Genomic DNA, 22,956 nt, shown 5'->3' with positions numbered 1-22,956 from the left:
TGGTCCTCTCTCTCTCTCTCTCTCTCTCTCTCTCTCTCTCTCTCTCTCTCATACACACACACACACACACACACACACACACACACACACACACACACACATACACGGTGAAAAATGAATAATTTTGGCCCTTCTAGTGGAATACATAAAGAAATAAAAGCAAGAAGGACTGGAGAGATGGCCTCAGAGTTTAAGAGCACTGACTGCCCTACCAGAAGTTGAGTTCAATTCCCAACAACCACATGATGGCTCACAGCCATCTATAATAAGATCTGGTGCCCTCTTCTGACATGAAGACAGAACAGTATATACATAATAAATAAATAAATCTTTTTTAAAAAGAGAAATAAAAGTAAGGAACATAATGATGAATGCATTCTGATTTCTTACAACATATTTCTTCCCAAACTATTGGCACATAAATGTCAGTAGGCTACAAAAGCAGCATTATTTCAAGTGATAAATCTCAGTTCTGCTTTCTCCATATCAAAGAGAAAATCTTTGCCCAAGTAAGCCCAAGTAATCCTATATGGAATAATTTACTTCAAAACTGATCTACAAATTAGCTAAAGTTTGTCATGAGGCAACTTAATCACCCCACTTAAAAATCTCATAATCTAGAGGTTAAGCTGATAGTTGAGTGTCAGAGCACACGCTTACCATTCTCAGGGCATTCTCTGGTTTAACCGCCAGCACACACATGCACACACACACACACACACACACACACACTCCTATAAACCTATTCTCCCTAAATGTTCTTATATAAGAAGGCTTTCTTCAACTCAAAGGGGAAAAAACATTTTATGTCCAAGGAGACTGTCCAGCCAATTTCAGTGGTTCATAGTCCTCATATGCTTTACATATATATTCTTTACTATGTAATTAAGAAGAACCAACTTCTCCTGTTAAAATTGCCAAAACTACTTCAAGAAACTGTTTTTGAAAGGAAATATGTAAAAGAAACATTGTTGGTGTCATTATTAAGAAATAAAGTGCATATGCCTTTTAATATCAATATTTTTAGTACATTAGTACAATCAAAACGAAGACTTAGCTCAATATCTCAAATCTGAAAAATATGGGGGCAAGAATACAAGTTTCATATAAACAATAACAAAATGGGGGAAGGATTGCTCCTTTGCAAAAGAAAAGAAACAACTGAAAACATTAAGAAATCCAAGTGAGTTTCTGTCACTGCTACACAATGACACCCACATGCAACACCTGAAATGTAGCATCACATTCCGGGGACTGCCCTTGAACGTCTGCACTTAACTCACATTTCTCTGGTGTCTGGCTAATCCCATCCTGTAAAATGGGAGATACTCTGTGAGCCTCACTATGAGATGAGGCATCTAAGCTTTCCGGAGAACAGTCTACCTGGTACATACTGTCTCCTGCCACATCGTCCTGAGAACAGGCTACGTGGTACATACTGTCTCCTGCCACATCGTCCTGAGAACAGGCTACGTGGCACGTACTATCTCCTGCCACATCGTCCTGAGAACAGGCTACGTGGCACGTACTATCTCCTGCCACATCGTCCTGAGAACAGGCTACGTGGTACATACTGTCTCCTGCCACATCGTCCTGAGAACAGGCTACGTGGCACGTACTATCTCCTGCCACATGGTCCTGAGAACAGGCTACCTGGTACATACTGTCTCCCGCCATATCGTCCTGAGAACAGGCTACGTGGCACGTACTATCTCCTGCCACATGGTCCTGAGAACAGGCTACCTGGCACATACTGTCTCCTGCCACATGGTCCTGAGAACAGGCTACCTGGCACATACTGTCTCCTGCCACCTCGTCAGAGTCTGTCCTCTGTTCGGCGTCATCTAGCTGCTGGACTGAAGTTAAATACTGTTCGAGCAGCGTGTTATCCTGCTCACTGTTGGAGCTTTCCTTACTACAGCAACCATGCTCCTCAATCATGGCCTCTGAGCTGGGGTCTCTGCCGTGTTTCACTGTGTCCATGGAATTCCCCAACATGGAGCTTTCGCTGCTTTCTATGGAACTTTTTTCAAAATCCAAAGAATCCTTCAAACATCGAACTTGATCTGTTAGGGAGGAATGAAAACCAGAGTCTGGAAATTCCGGAAGAGATTTCTCTTGAGGAGCTTCATCCTCAGCAATGAACCAATCAGAACTCTGATCAGAAGAGGGGCCTTGACGTTGTGGAAATAATGGAGGTTTAGGTGACACCAGAGTACTTGATATAGGAGGCACATCAGTATGCCAGGAAATCAGACGCTGCTCCACTGTCTGCTGCCAAGCTTGTAGAGATCTTACCTGTAAACCAGAAGGCACAGCTTTATCATAAATAAGATTTTTAAAAAATCCTCCCTTTTGGCCTGGCGGTTGTGGTGCACTGGGGAGGCAGAGGTAGACTGATCTCTGGGAGTGTGATGCCAGTCTGGTCTACAGGCTGCAAAGCTATAGAGAAACCCTGATTCAGAAGACAAACAAACAAAACTCTTCCCTTTTTAAAATGGCCTGAGCTTTGTTTTCCCAGAAGTCCTGTGATTGCCTTTATTCGTTACTCCCCTATCCTCTTCATAGGCCTCCCAGCCTAACCAGGCATCCACACTGTTCTGTGTCCTTGGGAGTAAAGGGCAATCACCAACACAGAGAATTGCCAAAGCAATTCTCTTGCTTCACTGGAAAAACAATGAGAAGTACAATAGCATTTTAGCTCCCTAACTAAGGGTCAATGATGCACAGAATATAGACTGGCACCTAGTCAATAAGGCCCATTAGCATCTGAGGGTATAAGTAGAGCCTCTAAAATTGGTTTATTTTAGATATACTTGCAGACATAGATTTCCAGTTATTTTAAAATGTAGTATTTATAACTTTATAGAATGGCTAAAAATATTCCCAAGTTCTTGACAATATGACATTTTATATCTTAATATATAAAAATAATTTCAAATTTTTATTATAAAAAGTGGACAGGGCAGTGGCAGCGCACGCCTTTAATTCCTGCACTCAGGAGGCAGAGGCAGGTGGATCTCTATGAGTTTGGGGCCAGCCAGATCTACAAAACAAGTTATAGGACAGCCAAAGCGATTACACAGAGAAACCCTGTCTCAAGAAACAATTAAAAAAAAAAAAAAATGCAAGCAAGAGGTAGGAGGGATGGCTCAGTGGTTAAGAACTCTTGCTACTTACTCTTCCAGAAGACCAGGGTTCAGTTCCCAGCATCCCCACAGCAGACAGCAGATCACAACCATCTGTAACTCCAGGTTCTAGGGTTCTACTACCCACTTCTGGCCCCAAGGACATTGTACATTACATACATGCAAGCAAAACACCCATATACATAAATCTCTCTCTCTCTCTCTTTTTTTTTTTTAATTGCCAGCAATATAGAGTAGCTCGGCTGCCTAGCATGCATAAGGCCCTGGTTTCAAGCCCCAGAAGCACATGAGTCCGTTGTGATGGTGCACATCTGTAACCCAACCAATTGTGATGTGCAGGCAGGAGGATCAGGAGTTGAAGGCCACCCTCAGCTATAGAGAGTATATGGCTAGCCTGGACCACATGAGAACTCTCAAAAATAAATAAAACAGAATTCGTCTCACTGTGACTACCAGGTTCTCACTACATAGCCCTGTGCCATCAAGTACTTTCTGATATTGATTGGGAGTATATCTTTCCAGGGCTTTTACTATATAGTCTCATATACTTACAGTTTTAATAGTTTAAATTACTCTTTAAATTTCTGTATGAGGGCACACACATGCTTGTGGAAGTCAGAGGACAACTTGCAAGAGTTGGTTCTTGCATTTCATCGTGTGGTCCCAGGGGCCAAACTCAGGTTGTCAATATTGGTGACAGGCACCTTCACCCAGTGAAGTAGCTCACTGGCCCTCAGAGAGCTTTTAACACCAAGTGGATGTGAAACTCCATCTCTTACTGTTGTTAGTATTATTCTAGAGCTCTTTCCAGGTCAGTCCCTATGACTACTTTATTCTTTTTAATTGTCCCACAATAGTCTATAATGCTGTTAATTTTTACAATTTATTTAACCAGTTCCCTACTAATGGTAAATAAAAATTCTTAAAAAATTAATTATCTTGCCAGGTGATGGTGATACTCAGAAGACAGAGGCACATAGATCTCTGTTGTGAATTCAAGGCCAGTCTGGTCTACAGAGCGAGTTCCAGGACTATTAGGGCTGTTACACAGAAAAACCCTGTCTAGAATAGCCCCAAAAAAAAAAATTATCTTAATATATAGGTTGTATATAGTTATAACCTTTTTATTATGATATTTCTAAGAAAAAAGATATTTGTAAAATTTTTTAAATATTTCTAAGAAATTATCAGGAAATTTTTTTATTACAGTATATCACTGTAATATTTTAGAGTTTTGCCATACTAGTAAAACCAAAGGCTTAAAATGACTTTGGGCAAGGCAGCGATGGTGCACACCTTTAATCCCAGCACTTGAGAGGCAGAGGCAGGTGGATCTCTGTTGAGTTAGAGGCCAGCCTGATTGACAGAGTTCCAGGACAGCCAAGGCTACCCAAGGAATCAAAAAGATTTTGGTCTCACTAGGCATTTTTTGTGTTTACATATACAGAGAAATCAGCAGCGGGGGTTTACCTCATTCCAAAGGAATCTGACAGCCTCTTCTTGTACAAAAGTTTTTACACGTTCTTCATCTCTTTCTTTTCTTAATCTACAACGATTCAAAAGATCATGATGACATAAGGAAGAATGCTTTGACTTAAACTTCCTGTTACTAACAACTACTAAGCAAATGCATTAGAAAGAGATTAATGACCTAATATCAACTGCTTCCACTGTTAGAATATCTAAGCTCTAACTTTATTTAAAACTATGCTTCAAGACAAGCCAGATGAGATGTATCTGAAACTGAAATTACATATTCATTCTATAAAGTATTACTAAAGGGGAGATGTTTACATAAGTGTGAGTATGTGTACATATGCTTATGTATTAAATATCTCTATTTGTCCTTCAATAGTGGCCTACAAAAGGCTGGTTATACAAAGATTCCAAAAGTTAACAGTCACACTTGTGGGATGTTCATGTTCTGCATGTTCCAAATACAGGACAGGAAGGAAGGCAACCTCTAAGGCCTTGAAATATTTACCTGAGCAGACTATCTTTGTAAACCTGAGGTATTGAGTTGCACTAGAGTTTACACTAACAATGTGATTCCTAGTGAAACCCTGTTTTGCTCCTCCCCTGAGACCCTCAGAGACTGTACCAGTTTACCTCTAGGGAATGAGAAATCTAAGAAAGGTCACTCACATGAGCACTGAGTGCCTAAATTACTGACCCCAATAAAAACCATGGCTCGAAATGCTCAGGAAAGCGTTTCTAGTTGGTACTACTTTGTAAGCATCATCACACATTCCAGCGATGGGAAGTAAGTCCCAGACCTCTATGAGTTAACTGGGAGAGGACCTCTAGAAGCCTGCAACCTGGTCTGCCCTGTTTTAATCTGTATGTATCTGCTATAATAAGCAGCAACCATGAACAGAACAATTCCTGAGTTCTGTAAGTCCCTTTAGCAAATCATGGAACCTGAGGACAGACTTGAGGGTCGCCAATTACAGCAATGGCTAAATCTAGCATCATTTCTCTACCCTTCACTTCTCTACCCTCTCACTTCTCCTGAAACATTTTGCCCTACTAGAACTGAATATAATAAACTCTCTTGGCTGTTCCTTCTCAGGCTCCTGTGCTACTTTCTCCTAAGCCACCTATAACAATAATAGACACCATTAGTTCCAATATTAATGAACTCCTAATTGTTGTAGGTTGGCAGTCAGCCAAACATATGCCTTGGAACTGAGGAATAATTCCTACCTTAGTCCCAGAGTTTTAGTCCCTTTGGAATCCCTGATATTTTTCTCTAGCTCTTACATCATCTAATTGGTTCTATGTGGACTTTCTCTTCATCCTCATCCAGTTCTTCTACACTATCTACTTCTTTGTTGAGCATCATAGATGCCTATGTGGTCACAGCCACTCAACATCTCAACATCTTCTGTGATACTACAAGTGTGTACCAACTGCTATGCTGAGAATGGAGATACATATGGCAATTTGTACTCTCATGATGCTTCCAATACATCATTGGAGATGAGTACACCAACAGCGGCCACCTAGTGTCATGACCACAGTAGCAGCGTTCTAAAACAACTTCAGAACCGGGCATTCCAAGCCAACAGAAAGCAAGCACAGTTCCCAGCCTACCTCCTTACTTCATCTGTCAGGCAGACAATGTGCTCCTGCATTCTACGCAGCCGGATTTCATAGCGTACCCCTTTGGCTTGTGGATTGTAGTTCCTGGTATAAAAGCCCCGCCAACAGGCCTGAAGCTTAGTGGCAGCTGCATTCCGTTTCTGAAGAGTGACTTTATCTTGTCCCAAAGCAGCAGATCTCTGGGTAAAAACCCTGCAGGGAGATTTCTCTGAAGTGGTAGGAGACATGGTTTCTTCACCGTTTGGGTCTATGCGGGACACACTATGTTCAACTGCCTCCGGGAAAGATGTAAGACCATGCTTATCCTCCTTCAACAGCCCAGAATTCTCATCTACTTCCTTACTCATCTTACTTTTCAGCATTTGAACAGAACTCTCATTTGTATCCCATAAAGGCTTTTCCTTGTCCTGGTTTTCCAGCCTTTTCATGGATTCATCTGCAAAATCATCATCATCTTCTAGACCCAAGTTGATGCCCTGCAGCCTCAGCTCAACAGTGGGTGACACTGGAGACAGCCCTGATGCAACTGGCATAAAAGTGGACTCTGAAGAGAGCAGACTACAGTTTAGTTTGTCCTCATCTGTCTGTATGTCTTCCAGGTGAAGGTCATTCCGAGCATATCTTGTAGGGTGTGCCGACGCTGGGAAGTTATTCTTCACAGCATATAACTGATCATCATTACTGCTTATCCCAACCCAAGAATTGATTTGGAGAACAGGTTCTAGAAGAACCAAAAGAGCATCATTTAAATCACCAAGTATTTGAAGAGCTTTTTATTTTCTTGAAGGATGGGGGCGGTTAGAGACATGGTTTCTCTGTGTAGCTTTGGAGCCTATCCTGGCACTCACTCTGGAGACCCAGCTGGCCTTGAACTCACAGAGATCTGCCTGCCTCTCCCTCCTGAGTGCAGGGACTAAGGGCATGTGTCACCACCACCCAGCTGAAAAGTCTTCTTAGTTGTATACTTAAAACATTTTTTTACATTTATTTATGTTCTATGTGTGAGTGTGTGTGCATATGTGTGTGTGTGCATATGTGTGTGCATATGTGTGTGTGAGTGTGCGTGCATATGTGTGTGAGTGTGTGTGTGCATATGTGTGTGTGATTGTGTGCGTATGTGTGTGTGAGTGTGAGTGTGTTTGTGTGCATATGTGTGTGTGAGTGTAAGTGTGTGCATGCATGCCATAGTCTGCATGCAGAGGTCAAAGAACAACTTGTAGTACTCAGTTTCCTTCCACCACGTGGGTTTGAGGGGTTCAACTTTGAACTCAGGTTGGACATCAATCACCTTTATCCACTGAACCATCTCCCTAACCCCTTGGTTGTTTCCTTTTAACAAAATTTAATCCCTAAAATATAGTAAAGGACAGTAAAGTGATTGCCTCCAACAGGACTAAAATGTCAAACCAAACATTTTTAAGAAAATAAATTTCTTGGTGCTGGAGATATGGCTCAGTGGTCAAGAGCACTGGCTGCTCTTACACAGGACCTGAGTTTGATTCCCAGCACTCATATGGAGGCTCACAGTGGAATTCCAGTTCCAGGGAATCTGGCTCCTTCTGGCCTCTGTAGACACAGACATACAAACAGCAAAACACACGTACACATAAAAAAAATAAAACAGAGCCAGGCACTGGTGGCGCACACCTTTAATCCCAGCACTCAGGAGGGAAAGGCAGGCAGATCTCTGTTAGTTCGAGGCCAGCCTGAGCTACAGAGCTAGTTCTAGGACAGGCTCCAAACAATACAGAGAAACCCTATCTCAAAAAACCAAAAAAAAAAAAAAAAATTCTTATTTAAAAAAAAAAGGAAAGTGATTTGTTAAAATAGGGGTGGTGGCTCATGCCTAAAATTCTAGCACTTGAGGACAACATTACTAAGTCTATACAAAGATAACTGTCCACAAAATGTTTTTGTTTTGTTTTTCTTTTACTGTGCATATGTCTATGTCCATGAAGCCCAGAAGAGCGCACTGGATCCCTTATAACTGAAGTTAAATTTGAGTGAGCTACCTGATGTGGGTGCTAGGAACTGAGCCCTGGTCCTCTCGAAGACCAGGAGGCGCCCTTAACTTCTGAGCTATATCTCCAGCCCCACAAGAAATCTCTTTTAAAATATGGGGCTGGGAGGGTGTTGAGATGGCTCAGCAGTTGAGAGCACTGGCCGCTCTTGCAGAGGGCCCAGGGTTCAGTTCCCAGCACCCACCTGATAGTTCACAACTGTCTGTGACTACAGTTTCAGGGGATCCAATGCCTTTCTGACCTCCAGACGCCTGTGTGAATACAGTAACATTAGCACCCTCACACTTGTTGGGAGACCCTGCTGGTCAGAGATTGTAGTCTACCATAGCCTGGCAGCTTTCTCTAAACTTGGCAACAGGGAGGACTCCCCCTACCCCCATGGGGACTTCCTACTCTCTACCTGCCCTTATTTGAAGGATGTTTCTAGGCCCAGAAGCCTGACTTACCTCAAGCATGACACTTGACATGGTTCCCTGCAAACACTCTTCGCCTGTGGTAATTAGTAACATGCTCTAGCCATTTCACAGGATCATTGGTGTCACTAACCCAGCCTTGTAATAGGAGCATGCCACTTAAAGCAAGTTAGGATTTGCCCCCAGGCTTCCCAATCCTATATATTCCTTATATCCTGGGATAAAGGTGAGCTGATTCACTAAAGTCATCTCCTAGAGGACTATCTCCATCATACCCACAGCCATCCGAACCCTGATCCCTGCTTCTGTACCCTCCAACCTCGAGGGCCAGTGCAACCAACAATCCTAAGGAAGAAGCAGAACAACACATACATGCATAAAGTAAATATCAAAAAAAAAAAAAAAAAAAAAAAAAAAAAAAACAGAGGAAGAGAGTCAGGAGGATTTGAAACAAGTTCAAGACCAGCCTGGGAGCTACATGGTGAGTTTCAGACCAATCAGAGCTACATAGAGACACCCTGTCTGAGGCAAACTGTTTTATGACCCAGTAGGTCTATGAGTTGAAGAAAAGTAGTGAAGCAAGCCGTTCTTGGGCATTGGGTATAAATGACTTCCTTACCGCTTTCCTGGAAGTCTTGAACAGGGCTGGAGCGCTCAGGTGTAAGGGGTACCCTTGTTTCAACAGGAGCAAGAGGAGACAACTCTTCACTTTGGCTTTGGTTCATCAACTGCCTCTGGTGAAACCTAGAAACCAATAACACCTGCTGTCATCTCCACAAACTAAGAAGAGATGCTCTTCTGCCTCCTCGGTTAACACACTAAGACAGAAACTTAAGAAGTCTGCAGGGCTATCTTTAGCCACTGGCAAACTACAGTTTCCATTGAAAGCACTGTGTAGAAAAAGTTGAGATTTTTTTTTTTAATTGTTTGATAAAGATAGGGATGGCAACGCATGCCTATAAAGCCAGCTCTGTGGCAACAGAAACAGTAGTTCAAAGTTACCTTCTCCACACAATGAGTTGAAGGCCAATCTAGTTTACATGAAACCCTGTCTCAATCTATATAATTAATTGTCCACATGACCTTACACAAACACAATTTCATATGCAAAAACACTGAAAGACAGGATCTCTGACAAGAGAGGTGATTACTAAACACACTGACCATGCTTGTTAATATCAGCATTAACATGCTCCATGAGACACCTATATTAAAAGGCCAAATACTTTTCTTAGGTGTTGTGGCTCAAACTTAGGGCCTAACACATCCAAGGCAGATCTACCACTGGGTTACAACCTTGGCATTGACAAATCTCCCATTCTGTTATATTGCTTGGCTCCCCCTTCAAGAACTGATTAGCAAAGCAACTGTCATGGAACAAGCCACACACACCATGTGGCTCAGCTTCTCTGCAATGATGAAAGGCCTGAGTATCCAGAAGTGTGCTCTCCTGCCACAGGAAAGTCTCAGGTACCTTCACTCTAAATCCCTCAGCTGCCACAGATAAACAAACAGGCTTACCTCTGTTTACTCAGAATCTTCTCTAGTTTGGCATCCTCTGCAGTTTGAAGACCCAGTGCAGAAGTAAGAGAACAGACAGTAGCCAGGTACTGCGCAAGCTGGATGTGCTGGCCAGGCCGATATGCTCGCCCCTTGCCTTGACTGTAGAGCCATTCAGCTTTCAAACTGGGAAATAAGGAAGAGGTGGTGGCTCAGGAGCAGTCAAAATACATTGTTGAGTAACAGTGACCTGCCTTCGAATTTACCTTATAACACCACTACATGATTTCCTTAAAAAAAAAAATTGTCCATCTTATTGCTTATTGATGGGTAGTGATGGTGGTGGTGGTGGTGGTGGTGGTGGTGGTGGTGGTGGTGTGTGTGTGTGTGTGTGTGTGTGTGTGTGTGAGAGTGGTGTAAGTTCCTGAGTGTACACGTGTGTGTAAAAACTCATGCATATATGCAGTAGAGGCCAGAGGTGGAGGCTGAGTATCTTCTTCTATTGCTCTCCATTTTAATTTCTGAGACAAGGGAACTCTCCCAGCTCACATTTCGGCTAGGCTGGCTGGCTAACTATCTGCTCATCTTTACCTCCTCAGCAAGGAGATAACAAACATGTGCTACAATCCCTGGTTTTCCTTCTATATTCCTAACTCATTTCCCTTGGTCTTATATTTTAATTTCTATCATAATTAGAGGCACTGTTCATACTAATAACTCCAAATATTTTAAAATAATTTTCAAAGCAACAATGAGCATTCTCTCCATTTACTTTGCCAAACAGAAGTAATCTATGAGCTCTCAATGGCAGTTTTAAAAAATATCTAATTGGTCATTCCTTTTTTTAAACTGGTAAATAGTAGGAATTAAATAGTGTTAATTCTTCATTTCCTATACAAAATCTGTCAATAAATACTTAGTTCACATAAGTAGGGTAACTAATAAAATGGACAGAATTTCATCATTTTGTAACCTTTAATGAATTAATGGTTTCAGGCATGGATCATGAGTAGCTACTAATAACAAAATAGCATCTAGACACTGAGTATGATCCCATAGTATCTACATAGTAGTCCTCCCTTTGAAACCTCAGAAGTAGCTGGGCATGGTGGTATACACGTTTAATCCTAGTGCTTAGGAGACAGAGGCAGGCAGATGTCTGTGACCAGGACAGTCTAGTCTACACAGTGAGTTCCAGGACAGCCTGCGCTATGTAGAAAGACCATGCCTCAAAAAATAAATAAATAAATAAACAGATAAATAAATAAAACCTCAAAACCAAGTCTGATCACATCATCATGCCCAATCACCAATTTTTAGGTGATACGGGGGAGAGGAAGAGGACAAACACACAGGAAATGGTCTGAGAACTACCAAGTTCTCAGCATAGCCTACCTATGGAGTATGCAACTGTAATAAACTACTGGTGTTATTTTTGTTGTTGCTTTTGGAGACAAGGTCTCAAGTAGTGGGGTTGACCTTGAACGTTCTATAGCTGAAGCTGGCCTTACTGCTTCCCTCTCCCAAGTGTTGTGATTACCAACTTGCTTGATATTTTAAGATACTAAAAAATTAGAACAGGCTGACGCTGTGGTTTACACGGTAGAGCATTGGTCTAGCATGCATGAATACTTGGATTCAATCTCAGGACCATATGAAGCCAGCATGGAAGCAGGCCTGGAATCCAAGCTCTGAGGAGGTGAAGGCAGAGGGATCAGATTACCCCCTGGCTATATAGAGACCCCACGAACAGCCAGGCTACACAAGACACTGTCTCAAAAGAGATAGAAATTTACCATCATAATATAAGATATGCCTCCTGGAAACAGTATTTTCTTGTCCTTTTTTTTTTTTTTTTTTTTTTTTTTTTTCCTTTTTGGTTTTTTGAGGCTGGGTTTCTCTGTGTAGCCCTGGCTGTCCTGGAATTAGCTTTGTAAATTAGACCAGCCTTAAACTCACAAAGATCTGCCTGCCTCTGCCTCCCAAGTGCTGCAATAAAGGCATGTGACCACCACCCAGCTCATATTTTCATTTTAAAATGCATTTATAGGGTCAGCAAGATAACTAAGCAGGTAAAAGCACTTGCTACTCAGACTTAATGTCCTAAGTTCAACCCCTGAAACCTACATAACAGGCCAGATTCAGTGGAATGCACCTGTTCACACAGCATTCTACAGCAAGAGACAGAAACAGAAGTGCCAGCAGGTAGTGGGACACCAAGCCTGAAGTATGAAACAGAAACAAAAACAGAAACCAAGGAGGTAGGAGAAGACAGCCATCTCCCAAAAGGATTTTTCAAAGTTAAGGCTAAAATTGTACTGAATCCATGAATGCATATTTTCTGAGGGCAGAAAAATGAAAGGAGGCATGTTAAAGAGAATAATCCATCAACCTTTCTATCTCCACATCCCAATTTCCTGAAGGCTCTGACTAAAAGCTCCAATGATCATGCAACAATCTCTAAAAGACACCGTCTTGGTGGGGCCAGGTTCCCAGCTCCAAGACCATCAGTGACTAAGGATGGTCACAGGCATCAGAAGGTGAGAAACAGTATAGTATATCTACTTCAAGTTCCAAATTAAACACCATGTGCAGTTTCCTAGAGGCATCATGAAAGGCCACTGGGTTCTTAAATATTATTAATACCCCCCTTTACACATATGATAGATAGCCAATAGCTTTTGTGGGATTAAGCCAAGATCTTATATCAAATACATAATGAAGTTTCTAGGAAAGAAAGTTACCATTTCCAAGCAATCACCAAAAGAACTTTTAGAACATAGATCGTTGTAAGTTTGGCATATAAACTTACTAGTTCCAACTTCTAGGGCTGATATTCACTTTTTTTTCATTAATATTTTTATTTTATGTATGTAAGTATTTTACCACATGCATTTGGAGGACATAAGAAAGTAGAGACTCACCAAGAACTAGAATTATAGTTGTGAGCCACCATGAGGATTTAGGGACTAACCCAGGAAGACCAGCCAGTGCTCACACCAGCGGAGCCATCTCTCCCTCGCGCAGCCCACCTCCTCTTTTCATATATAACTGCTCTGGAGTTGAGTATGATTTGAATTTCTGATCCTCCTGCTTCCATCTCTCCAGAGCTGGAATCCCAGGCATGCACCACCATGGCCAGTTTTAAGAGAAAACCAAGGCTTTGAAATCGTCTCAAGTGAAACAGGAGCTTGCTCTGTCCTGACTAGCCAGCAATCCATCCGTTTCTGCCACTCCTCCCCCATGCCAGGGTTATGGGTAAGAGAAGCCATACTTGGCTTTTTATATGGGTCCTGGGATTCAAACTCAGGTCCTCATTCTTGCAGAGTGAGAGAGAGTTTCAAACATGGCAGGTCTTACGTAGCCCAGGCTGTCCCAGGACTAACAATGTATCCCCGGATGACAATAACCACCTAATTCTTCTACCTGTGCTTCTCAAGTGCTGGCATTACTTGCATGTGCCACAACACCTGGCTCCCAGCCCTGATGTTTACCTTCTGGACTTTCTAAGAGAGAAGAGAAAATCCTAAATCACCAGCAAACAGTCTGAGCTGTGGTTATACCAGCATTTTAAACTTGTAAACACACACTTTAAAAAATTCAACAATTAATCTGTAACAAACTAGAAATGATCTTTCCAAAAAATTTCTTGATTGATACCACATTAGGCAGATCATGTTCACCTTTCCTTCTGAGAAATCACGTATCCATCTAGTACTCTGAGATTTAAGCACCAGCTGACGATGTACGGCCGATAGTCAAACCCTGGAATGGACGGTGTTGCCATCACACAAGGATTGTTCATGATTGACAACTGCTCCAATTCACTTAAAGAGGCCAAAAACGAGATCTAAAACAAAAGACATCCTTGTTGAGCAAAATGAATGTTCAGTGTCAAGCACAGGGTTTCCGCTGATTACATAATTTTGGCAGCATTTGAGAATGTCACAATTTCCCTCTTGTCCTAAAAAGCATAAAGCAATTCTCTACTATTAGCCACTGACTGTGGAAACTCTAAAAACCTGGCCATTTGTCCTTCCTGCACAAGAGAAAGTATCAGCATTATTTTCTACTTAAGAAAACCTTATCTACTTTCTTTGAGGTAGGGTCTCATTTAACCCAAGCTGATATTTAGCTTTATTCCTCCTGTTTCTACTTACTAAGTGCTGATGTTACAGACGTAAAGGACTTTGCCTAGTTTGAGAAAATGATATTTGAAAACATAATAGAAGCCAGGGAAAAGCTGCCTTATTGGCCCCTAATATAAGGTAGATGTCTCTCTCCTACCAATCACCAGTGATGATAATTGCAGCACTACAACTGGAATTCAGCCTGATGACCTCCAGGGTTAAGAAAAAGGAGAAAGAAAAATACTGATGCTCTAGTGACAGGTGTTTCACCAGGGAAGCAATTCTCCCAGATGGTCACAGTCTAAAAATGAGCTCGAGATGCCAGGCGGTGGCGGCACACACCTTTAATCCCAGCACTCAGGAGGCAGAGGCAGGCGGATCTCTGTGGGCTCAAGGCCAGCCTGGTCTACAGAGCTAGTTCCAGGACAGCGAAGGCTGTTACACAGAGAAACCCTGTCTCAACATTTCCCCTCTCCCCCTGCCCCATTGAGCTCAAGAACCTCTACTGTCTCTACTGGACTTCTCCTTCCTGAATCCCACAGAGTCTGGACTTTTTCCTTCCTGGATCCCACAGAGTTCTGGATTTCCCCTTCCTGGGTCACAGAGTCTGGACTTCCCCCTTCCTGGATCCCAGAAGGAAAAATCCCAGAGTCAAATTTTACCTCATTTAAGTCTCGGATTTCATTTTCTGCCAGAGACAATATAGAAAGACTTCTGGGTAGATACGCAGGTGCCATTCTAAGAGAGGTGATGATGTTCCCATGTAAAAGCAGGGTCTTCAAAGGAAAAAAAAAAAAATACAAATCAACAAATTAAATAAATTGAATTGACAATGCCAAAATGGTGCATGCAAGAATAAAAAGAGCTATTTTATTATACTTCTCATCACACATAATTCAAATATTAATACTGAGAAGGCTCCTGGTTTTTAGCCCAACAAGGGTTTAAGGCTTGTCCATGAACACATAGTTGATGTAGTTACTATCTAGTTATGGTATGATGTACTAGCATGCTACACAATTTAAGTTAATACACAAAGCAATTTCCAACATAGTTATTCATTTCCTTTTAAAATATCAAAATAAAGATGAGTGTGGTGGCACATGCCTTTAATCCCAGCACTCTGGAGGCAGAGGCAGGTGGATCTCTGTGAGTTCAAGGCCACCCTGGTCTACATAGCCAGTTCCAAGATAGCTTTATAATAAAAAGACTCTATATTTAAAAAAAAAGAAGAAGAAGAAGAAGAAGACTCAGCTTTAGGATGGATTACTTCAAACTTTACCAGAATATTATATATCGACTACAGCCCCTAGCTTTGGCTAGCTTAAAATGAAGGGAACTCATCACAATCAAAGGATTCGAAATAAGAGGTAATTAACTACAATGACTATTTTCACATAAAATAAATAAATCAAATATAGGAACTAGCAATCAATTTGGGAGGCATAAGCACTCTTATACCTCAAGATTACATAAGTAGTCTTGAGCTCAGGTAGCCAGGGCAATACAATGAGAGTTTGTGTCCAAAAGAGAACAGAAAAAAAAGTTCCTAAGTTTTTAAAACAAAGACAACTTGACATGCATATCAGCAAACACCTGTAAGTCCTGCATTCTGGAAAGAGGGAGAAAGAGCATGATGACCCTGAAAGGTTAGCCTGGGCTTTCCTGGGAGCCCCTTCAAAAGGAGACAGATAGGTTCTTAACATATAGTATATGCGGGCTGAGTTCATGCAACAAGACCACATTTTTAGTAGCGTTTTTATTTTCGGTAATTTGCAAGAAGTGCAGAAGACCCACTTACCTTCAAAGACATCAGCTTTGACAGATCACCTATCTGGGATATGTTATTGTCTGACAGGTCAAGGTGCTGTAGAGCTGTGCAGCTGTTGATTTGCTCCATGGTCTAGCACAAGAAGAGCATCACAGTATTCAGTGCACTTAAAGTCAAAACAAAATCATTCCCTAATTCTCTGTAGCTGGGTCCCCTGCCTCCTCTTGTCACTAGAAGCACAGCAGCAGAGCAGAGGCAGGAGGTTCTCTGTGAGTTCAAGGCCAGCCTGATCTACAGAGCCAGTTCCAGGACATCCAGAGCTGTTAACACAGAGAAACCCTGCCTCGAAAAACAAAAACAAACAAACAAAAAAGAATACTATATTGTAGCATATGTTCTAAATGGAGGCTTTTTAAAGTTTGTTGACACAGATTGAAGAAACAGAAATTTTTATTTCTTTACTTATTTCTATACATAGAAGTTTCTTCTTCACAGAGAAAAGATTTACTATGCAAAAAAAAATCTCAACAGTTAATTAGCAAGAAAAAAAGAAGTCATTCACCTTCAGATTATTTCCTGCTAAATTCAGCCATTCCAAATGGACTAGGTCCTTCAGCCCTTCCATGCAGCCAATACTATTATGAGGTAAATTTAATACCCGAAGTTGAGTCAGTTTGGCCACGCCCATCATCCGAACCAGCCGATTATTAGCTACTGACAACTGTGAAAAAGGAACATTATTATTCCTAGAATCAAATATACATGTCCACACATATTACTTTCACATCATGGTAGATGGCCAAACATTCCCAAATAGCAAACCCAATTTATATATTTACACATATTATTTACATTTATTACCTACAATATAACTACTGGAGTTTGTTGTTCTAATCAACAATACATATGTATGTATGTATACACACACACATATAGCCTGTTATGGGATAATCAACTGATGCCTGCTCCACAGGAAGGAATTCCTGTATGTTACTATAAACCCAGCCAAACACCCATGGCCGGGGATGACCTAAGCCTGTGAAGAAGCTCCTGATGTTTTTTGCTAAATGGACACAATGTACCCATCAAATTGCCTTCTAAATGACTACAAGCCCCACAGAACAGTGCTGCTGTCAGCTCTATTCAGAGCAGCCTCCTTTGCAGTGATGAGTGCTGATCAAAGCACAGGAAGATCATAAATAGGCGGGACATCTGTAACATCCCCTCCAAGGCTCCAGGAGTGTGGTGGGAGAAAGAGTAGAAGGAATGTAAGAGCAGGGGAAACGGGGAAAGACGTGGAATACTGACTTCTGGGTATGACACTGCTATTGTGGGTTTTGTTTTGTTTTGTTTTTTTCCTGGAGGTGGGGAGTAGAATTTAGAAGGCCTTACTCATCCCTGAGAGTTACTAGGATTACTAGTTAATGGTTGGTGGAGGAGGGAAAGACATTTTCTTCAGAGGTGTAGTCACTGGTAGGGTGTCTATGCTCCCATAAACAGACTCTCACTCATGCCCCTCATGAAATTTACTGAGTCACAAAAAAGGGTCTGGGAAAAAAGAGAAGGAAGAGTGACGGGAGATGTCATTCTGTAAATATGTTTCTCATACTGGTTAATAATAAAGCACTGTTGCCAATAGGAAAGCTAGATAGGCGAGACTAGGAGACAAGGAGGAAAGAGGAAGTGGTAAGGAGGAATCAAAATGGAGAGTCTGGAGAGAGCAGGACGCCAGCCGGCTCTCCGTTAAGATGAGACCATGTGGAAATACATAGATTAATAGAAATTGGTTAATACTTAAGACAGAGCTAGCCAATAAGAAACTGGCCAACAGCATTATATCAAATACGGAGTCTCGGTGTGTTATTTGGGGCTGGCGCGGTGGTGGGACCAGACCAGTGGCGGGCAGAAAAACAATACTCCTTACAGAAGAGGAGGAGGAGATATGAAAAAATAGAGACCACTGGAGAAGGATTAGAGGGAATAAAAAGGAAACGATAGAGGGCAATGGCAATGTTTGTGATACAAATACATTATATACATATTCAGAAATAAAATATATTCATATTCAAAAACCCAGTAGTATGCATAATCAACATATGCTTACACAAAGTACAGACAAAGCTGACAGAGGCTTCTGTCAATTACTAAAAACATCTATGTGTAGATGGTGGATGTTGGAGGGTGAGGGTGTGTGTGTGTGTGTGTGTGTGTGTGTGTGTGTGTGGCCTATGTTTATGTGTTGCATGTATGAGAGTATATAGATGCACATGCCCATCTGTATACACACACTATCTAGAGCAGGACTTTGGGTATCTCCCTCTAGTACTCCCTGCCTGATCCCTTTGAGACAGGCTCTCACTGATCTGGAAGCTCACCATTATGGCTAAGTTGGCTGGCCAGATAGCTCTCAGCATCTGCCCATCACTGTGTTAAATGTAAACTACATGCCTCAGTCAAAACTAGGGCAATGCTAGGTATACTGACAGGGACCAAATAAACATCTCTTTTTTGTTTGATTGTTTTGGTACAGTACTGACAATTAAACGTAGGGCTTTGAGAGTGCTGAGCATGTACTCTTAGCACTCAAGTACATCCCAAATGTTGGTTTTCAGGCATCTGTGCTGGCCTGTCTTTGGGGTTCTGACAGGATAAGCCTTCTAAGAGCACCACCTGTGCATAGTCACTATGTTCCCTTTTAAAAGTGCCCTGCCCACCTCCCATCCTCCCCTCTCTCCCTCTTCCTCCCTCCCTCCCTCTGTCGGTTCCCCTTTCTCTTTTCTCTCTCACTCCCCTCCCCTTTCCTCTTTATGATCCCTTTCCCTAATTTAAAAAAAAAAAAAACCCTCTGCTTGAACCCTGTCTCCTGGCATCTTTCTCTTTGAGTGCTGCTTTTCTTAAATTACAACACCAAACCCAACATTCTTGGATGAATAAGGTTTTTACCCATAATATGAAGGAAAAATTATGTTAACACAATATTTTGTCAACATATAATGTTCTCTTTGAATATATACATTTATGGGAGTAGAAAGATGGCTTAGCAGTTAAGAGCACTTGCTGTCCTTCCAGAGGATCAGAGTTCAGTTCCTAGCACCCAAATAAGGTGACCCACAACCAGCTTCAGAAACTGATAATTCCTTTTAGCCTCCACATGTACTCATACACATGTGGCACATATTCATACAGTGTGTGTGTGTGTGTGTGTGTGTGTGTGTGTGTAAATAAAAATAAAATAAACAAGAAATTTAAAGCCTGGCAGTACTGGTGGCAGTAGCATACACCTTTAGGAGGCAGAGGCAGGTGGCTCTGTGAGTTTGAGACCAGCCTGGTCTACAGAACAAGTTGCAAGACAGGCTCCAAAGCTACAGAGAGACTCTGTCTCAAAAACCAAAACAAAAAAAGAAAGAAAGAAAGAAATTTAAAATATTTAAAGAGCAGTGTGTCTGTCTGTCTCTCTGTCTGTCTGTCTCTCTCTCTCTCTCTCTGAGTATGTTCAAGCATCACACTTTCCAGACACTCTTGAGCAACAGCACATATGCAAATGCCACCAACATATTCTCAGAAGTCGGTTCTCTCCTTTTGCTTGTGGCACACACATACCAAACTCAGGTCTCCAGGCCTTTGCCTAAGCACTCCCACCTACTGAGCCATCTTGCTGGCCCAGTTCCCATTAATTAATGATGCTTCTTTTTCTAAAAGATCACTGTAAATGTGATGCATGTATCCATCTTCAGAAACTAGACTATAAAACTTTAAGGCAACATTTACTGCTTTTAAGGCATATAGAATAACTTCTTGGTTTCGTTTAATAACAGTCTTATGTAACCTATACCCACCTGTATTAACTGTTTGCATTTCTCTAGATTTTCCAGTTTAATAATCTGATTTTTATCCAGAATCAATGTGTGGACATTAGGGTCAAAGGGCATGTTGGGCCCTAATTTCTGTAGTCCCTGCCCTGACCAGTTCACCACTGATCCTAGAGAAGAGAAGACAACATGTTAGAAAGCAAATATAACAGCTGTGCTTAGCACTTTACACTGATGAAAAAAAAATGTATACACATTTAAAACACACCAGAACACAATAAATAAAAGAGTTTAAAAATTATAGCAGTCCAGAGCTGGGGTGATACATTTTTTCCTCAAAATTTGCAAGTTACGGACTCAGGGATAGCTCAGAGGCAGAGACCTTGCCTAATTTGCAAGGCCCTGAGGTTCCCTTATTTTGTATCTAATAATAGTGTTTTTTAAATAGGGTTTTAAAAAGTTTATCTTTTCCTTTCTTCCTTTCTTTCTTATTTGTTTTGTTTTTCAAGACAAGGTTCCTCTGTGTAGCTTTGGAGCCTCTGTAGACCAGGCTGGTATTGAACTCACAAAAATCCGCCTGCCTCTGCCTCCCCCAAATGCTGGGATTAAAGGTGTTTGCCACCACTGCCTGGTTGGTCTTAAATTTCTTTTTTTTGAGGTGTTTTGTTTTTTCTGGGTTTTAGTTTTTTTTTTCTAGGTTTTATTTTTTTCCTTTTGTTATCCTTCAGGTTTTGTTTTGTTTTTTCTTTGTTTTGGATTGGTTTTTTTTTTTTTTTTTTGCCGTTGTTTTATTTTGTGTTGAGGAGGGTCTAAAGCTGACCAGGCTAGCATAAACTCTCTATGTGCATGAGTCTGGATTTGAACTCCTAATGTTTCCTCCATCTCCCAAATACCAGAATTATAGCTATCACAACACCAGGCCCTAAAACTGAATTTTATAGAGATCAAACTGTAACCTAACTACAAGTATATCTTCAAGTGCCTAAAATAGTGTGTATGGTGGGGGACACATCATGCATGCCTGGGAAGGCCTGAAGAACATGCTGGGTGTCCTGCTCTGTCCTTTTTTTTTTTTTTTTTTTTTTTTTTTTTTTTTTCCCATTCTCTTGATGAACACTCTCTCACTGAACCTAGAGGCCTAGAGCTAGACTGGAAGCCAACAAGTCTCCATGCATTCAGGCACGCATCTGGGCCTCTTCGAAGGGACGATAGAGATTTCAACTCCAGCCCTTGTGCTTTTCATAGCAAGTGCTCTTACCCACTGAGCCACCTCTACAGCCCTCACTTCGTTTTTGAGGCAGGGTCTCTCACTGGCCTGGAACTCATCAAATAGAGTAGGCTGATTGGCCAGCAAGCACCAAGGATCTGCCTCTATCCACCTTCTCAACACTGAGATTACAAGCTCCTGCTGCCAAACTCGACTTTTTCCTTGGGTTTGGAAATACACACCTTTAATTTTAGCACTGGGGGAGGCAAAGGCAGGAGGGAATTCTGTGAGTTTTAGGCCAGTGACAACTACATAATGAGACCCCTGTCGTGAAGAAGGAAAACAGTGAGAATATAAATATTGTTCTACATAAAAACATGAGATAATATAAGAAAAGTGCCCAAAATATCATCTGGCTTTTAAAAAGTGGCTCTGTAAATGCTAACTGCTGCTTGTCTGTTGTCTTGGAGAGCTGGCTAGAGGTTTAGGAAAGGCAGCTACCCTAGGGGGCGGGGCCAGAGTAACTGCCAACTTCAAATTTACTATCAGACTGGGACTACCCTGGGAAATAATTTTTCGGAACTGCTCTTCTAGAAGGTTTCAACGTTTTTCTGTTTTCTTTGCACGGGAGGGGTCGTGAGCCGCTTCTTGGAAGATGAAAACTATGCTGTCCCAGAAAAGCGCACCCAGCGTTTGCACACTATTCCGAGGGGTCCACACACCTTTTAGCCGAACTCCTCCCCTCAAGAATTCAGGGTCCCCAGACGGTCAGCCCCGACTCCAGTCTGCTCCAACCCAGCCAGCTGCTACCTCGCCTCAGAGTGTAACCAAAACAAAAGCTCAGTCCTGCGCCCCATGGAGGCATCTCCCAGCTACAGGCGCGCCCCTCGCCTGTGCTCGGCTAAACAAAGACCAAACTCGATCCCTGGACCCGGCCTGCAGAATGACACGGGGAGCAACGCGTGTCCTGGTCACCCCCAGATTCGATCACGGGTACCGGCCACTTCCAAGGAAGAGTTCAGAGACTATGATGCGGTATCAGATAAGATGCTTCCCGAACGTTCTCGGAACCGATGGGGGGAGGGGGAACAGAGGGAAAAGAAAGAGACTCTGCCACTTTCCCGTGGGTACTCGGAACTCAAAGTAAACGCCACAGAAAGGTCGCCGCAGCCCGAAGTCCACTGCCCAGTCAGGCTAGGGAGAGCGCGGGACGGGGGCGCCAGGCACCGCGAAGGCTCCTGGGGAGTGAAGTCCCTCATCCAGCCTTCACCGCAATGACGCCAAACTGGACCTGGAGAGCGGACTACAACTCCCAGTAGGTAGTGTGCCTCCGCGTTACCTACAGCCCCGCATCAAAAGAACTGGTCCAAAACTGCACCTCTAAACCCAGGCTTCCTCTTTACCCTAAGCAACTAGGTAATATGACGTAGTGAGGTAGACTTTGGAGTTTAGGGATGGGAATCATCCTACCTTCTCCCGGAGCCAGAGCCCCGTCGGCTCGCGCTACCGCCATGCTTGCCTCTTGCTAATGACACCAGGCAACCGTCCTCAGCCGTTCTGTAGACTGTGTAGTCAGCAGAGGGGAACTGCAAACTACAACTCCCAGGATGCACAGCACTTAGCCGGCCCAATCGGCTGCCTGATGGGAATCGCTGCCTAGAAAAGTGAGTGTGGTTAAAAAAAAAAAAAAAGAGCTTAGGGGGACCCTGACAGGTGAGCAAGCTGCATCATTAGGTAAATCATTTCACACCAGGTCCAGGTGTTTGAGAAATCTGACACTTCTACCACCTGTCACATTATAAGGACGTTATTTAAAGTAAACAATTTGAGAGCTCATTGCTAGAAGTTTCT

The 22,956-nt window shown here is 42.3% G+C and overlaps 1 protein-coding gene across 2 annotated transcripts; it reads right to left on the bottom strand.

Moving 5' to 3' along the window:
- Positions 1-979: 979 nt before the first annotated feature.
- On the bottom strand, positions 980-22,688 carry LOC127226733 (centrosomal protein of 97 kDa). Of its 2 annotated transcripts, XM_051190848.1 has the most exons (11): positions 22,576-22,651; positions 19,926-20,068; positions 16,652-16,810; positions 16,120-16,221; positions 14,981-15,094; positions 13,872-14,038; positions 10,210-10,374; positions 9,308-9,432; positions 6,246-6,975; positions 4,620-4,695; positions 980-2,298 (listed from the first exon to the last, which is right to left on the bottom strand). In XM_051190848.1, the coding sequence occupies exons 1-11, from the start codon at positions 22,616-22,618 to the stop codon at positions 1,201-1,203; spliced, it is 2,922 nt and encodes a 973-aa protein (XP_051046805.1). In that variant the 5' UTR covers positions 22,619-22,651; the 3' UTR covers positions 980-1,200. The 2 variants fall into 2 exon arrangements, with proteins under 2 accessions (XP_051046805.1, XP_051046815.1); XM_051190858.1 differs by lacking the exon at positions 19,926-20,068 and having other exon boundaries at positions 22,576-22,688.
- Between the last annotated feature and the right edge of the window lie 268 nt (positions 22,689-22,956).

This window comes from Phodopus roborovskii, unplaced genomic scaffold (assembly GCF_943737965.1).
Source record: "Phodopus roborovskii unplaced genomic scaffold, PHOROB, whole genome shotgun sequence".
Lineage (NCBI taxonomy): Eukaryota > Metazoa > Chordata > Mammalia > Rodentia > Cricetidae > Phodopus > Phodopus roborovskii.
Note: the sequence above shows the minus strand (reverse complement) of the source record. Positions and strands in the feature narration are given on the sequence as shown.

Coding starts and splice junctions, on each gene's coding strand:
- LOC127226733 (XM_051190848.1), bottom strand. CDS start 22,618: ATGGCGGTAGCGCGAGCCGACGGGGCTCTGGCTCCGGGAGAAG. Junction 16,222..16,651: donor TAGCAGGAAATAATCTGAAG/GTGAATGACTTC, acceptor TTCTTGTGCTAG/ACCATGGAGCAAATCAACAG. Junction 10,375..13,871: donor GTGATTTCTCAGAAGGAAAG/GTGAACATGATC, acceptor CTTATTTCCCAG/TTTGAAAGCTGAATGGCTCT.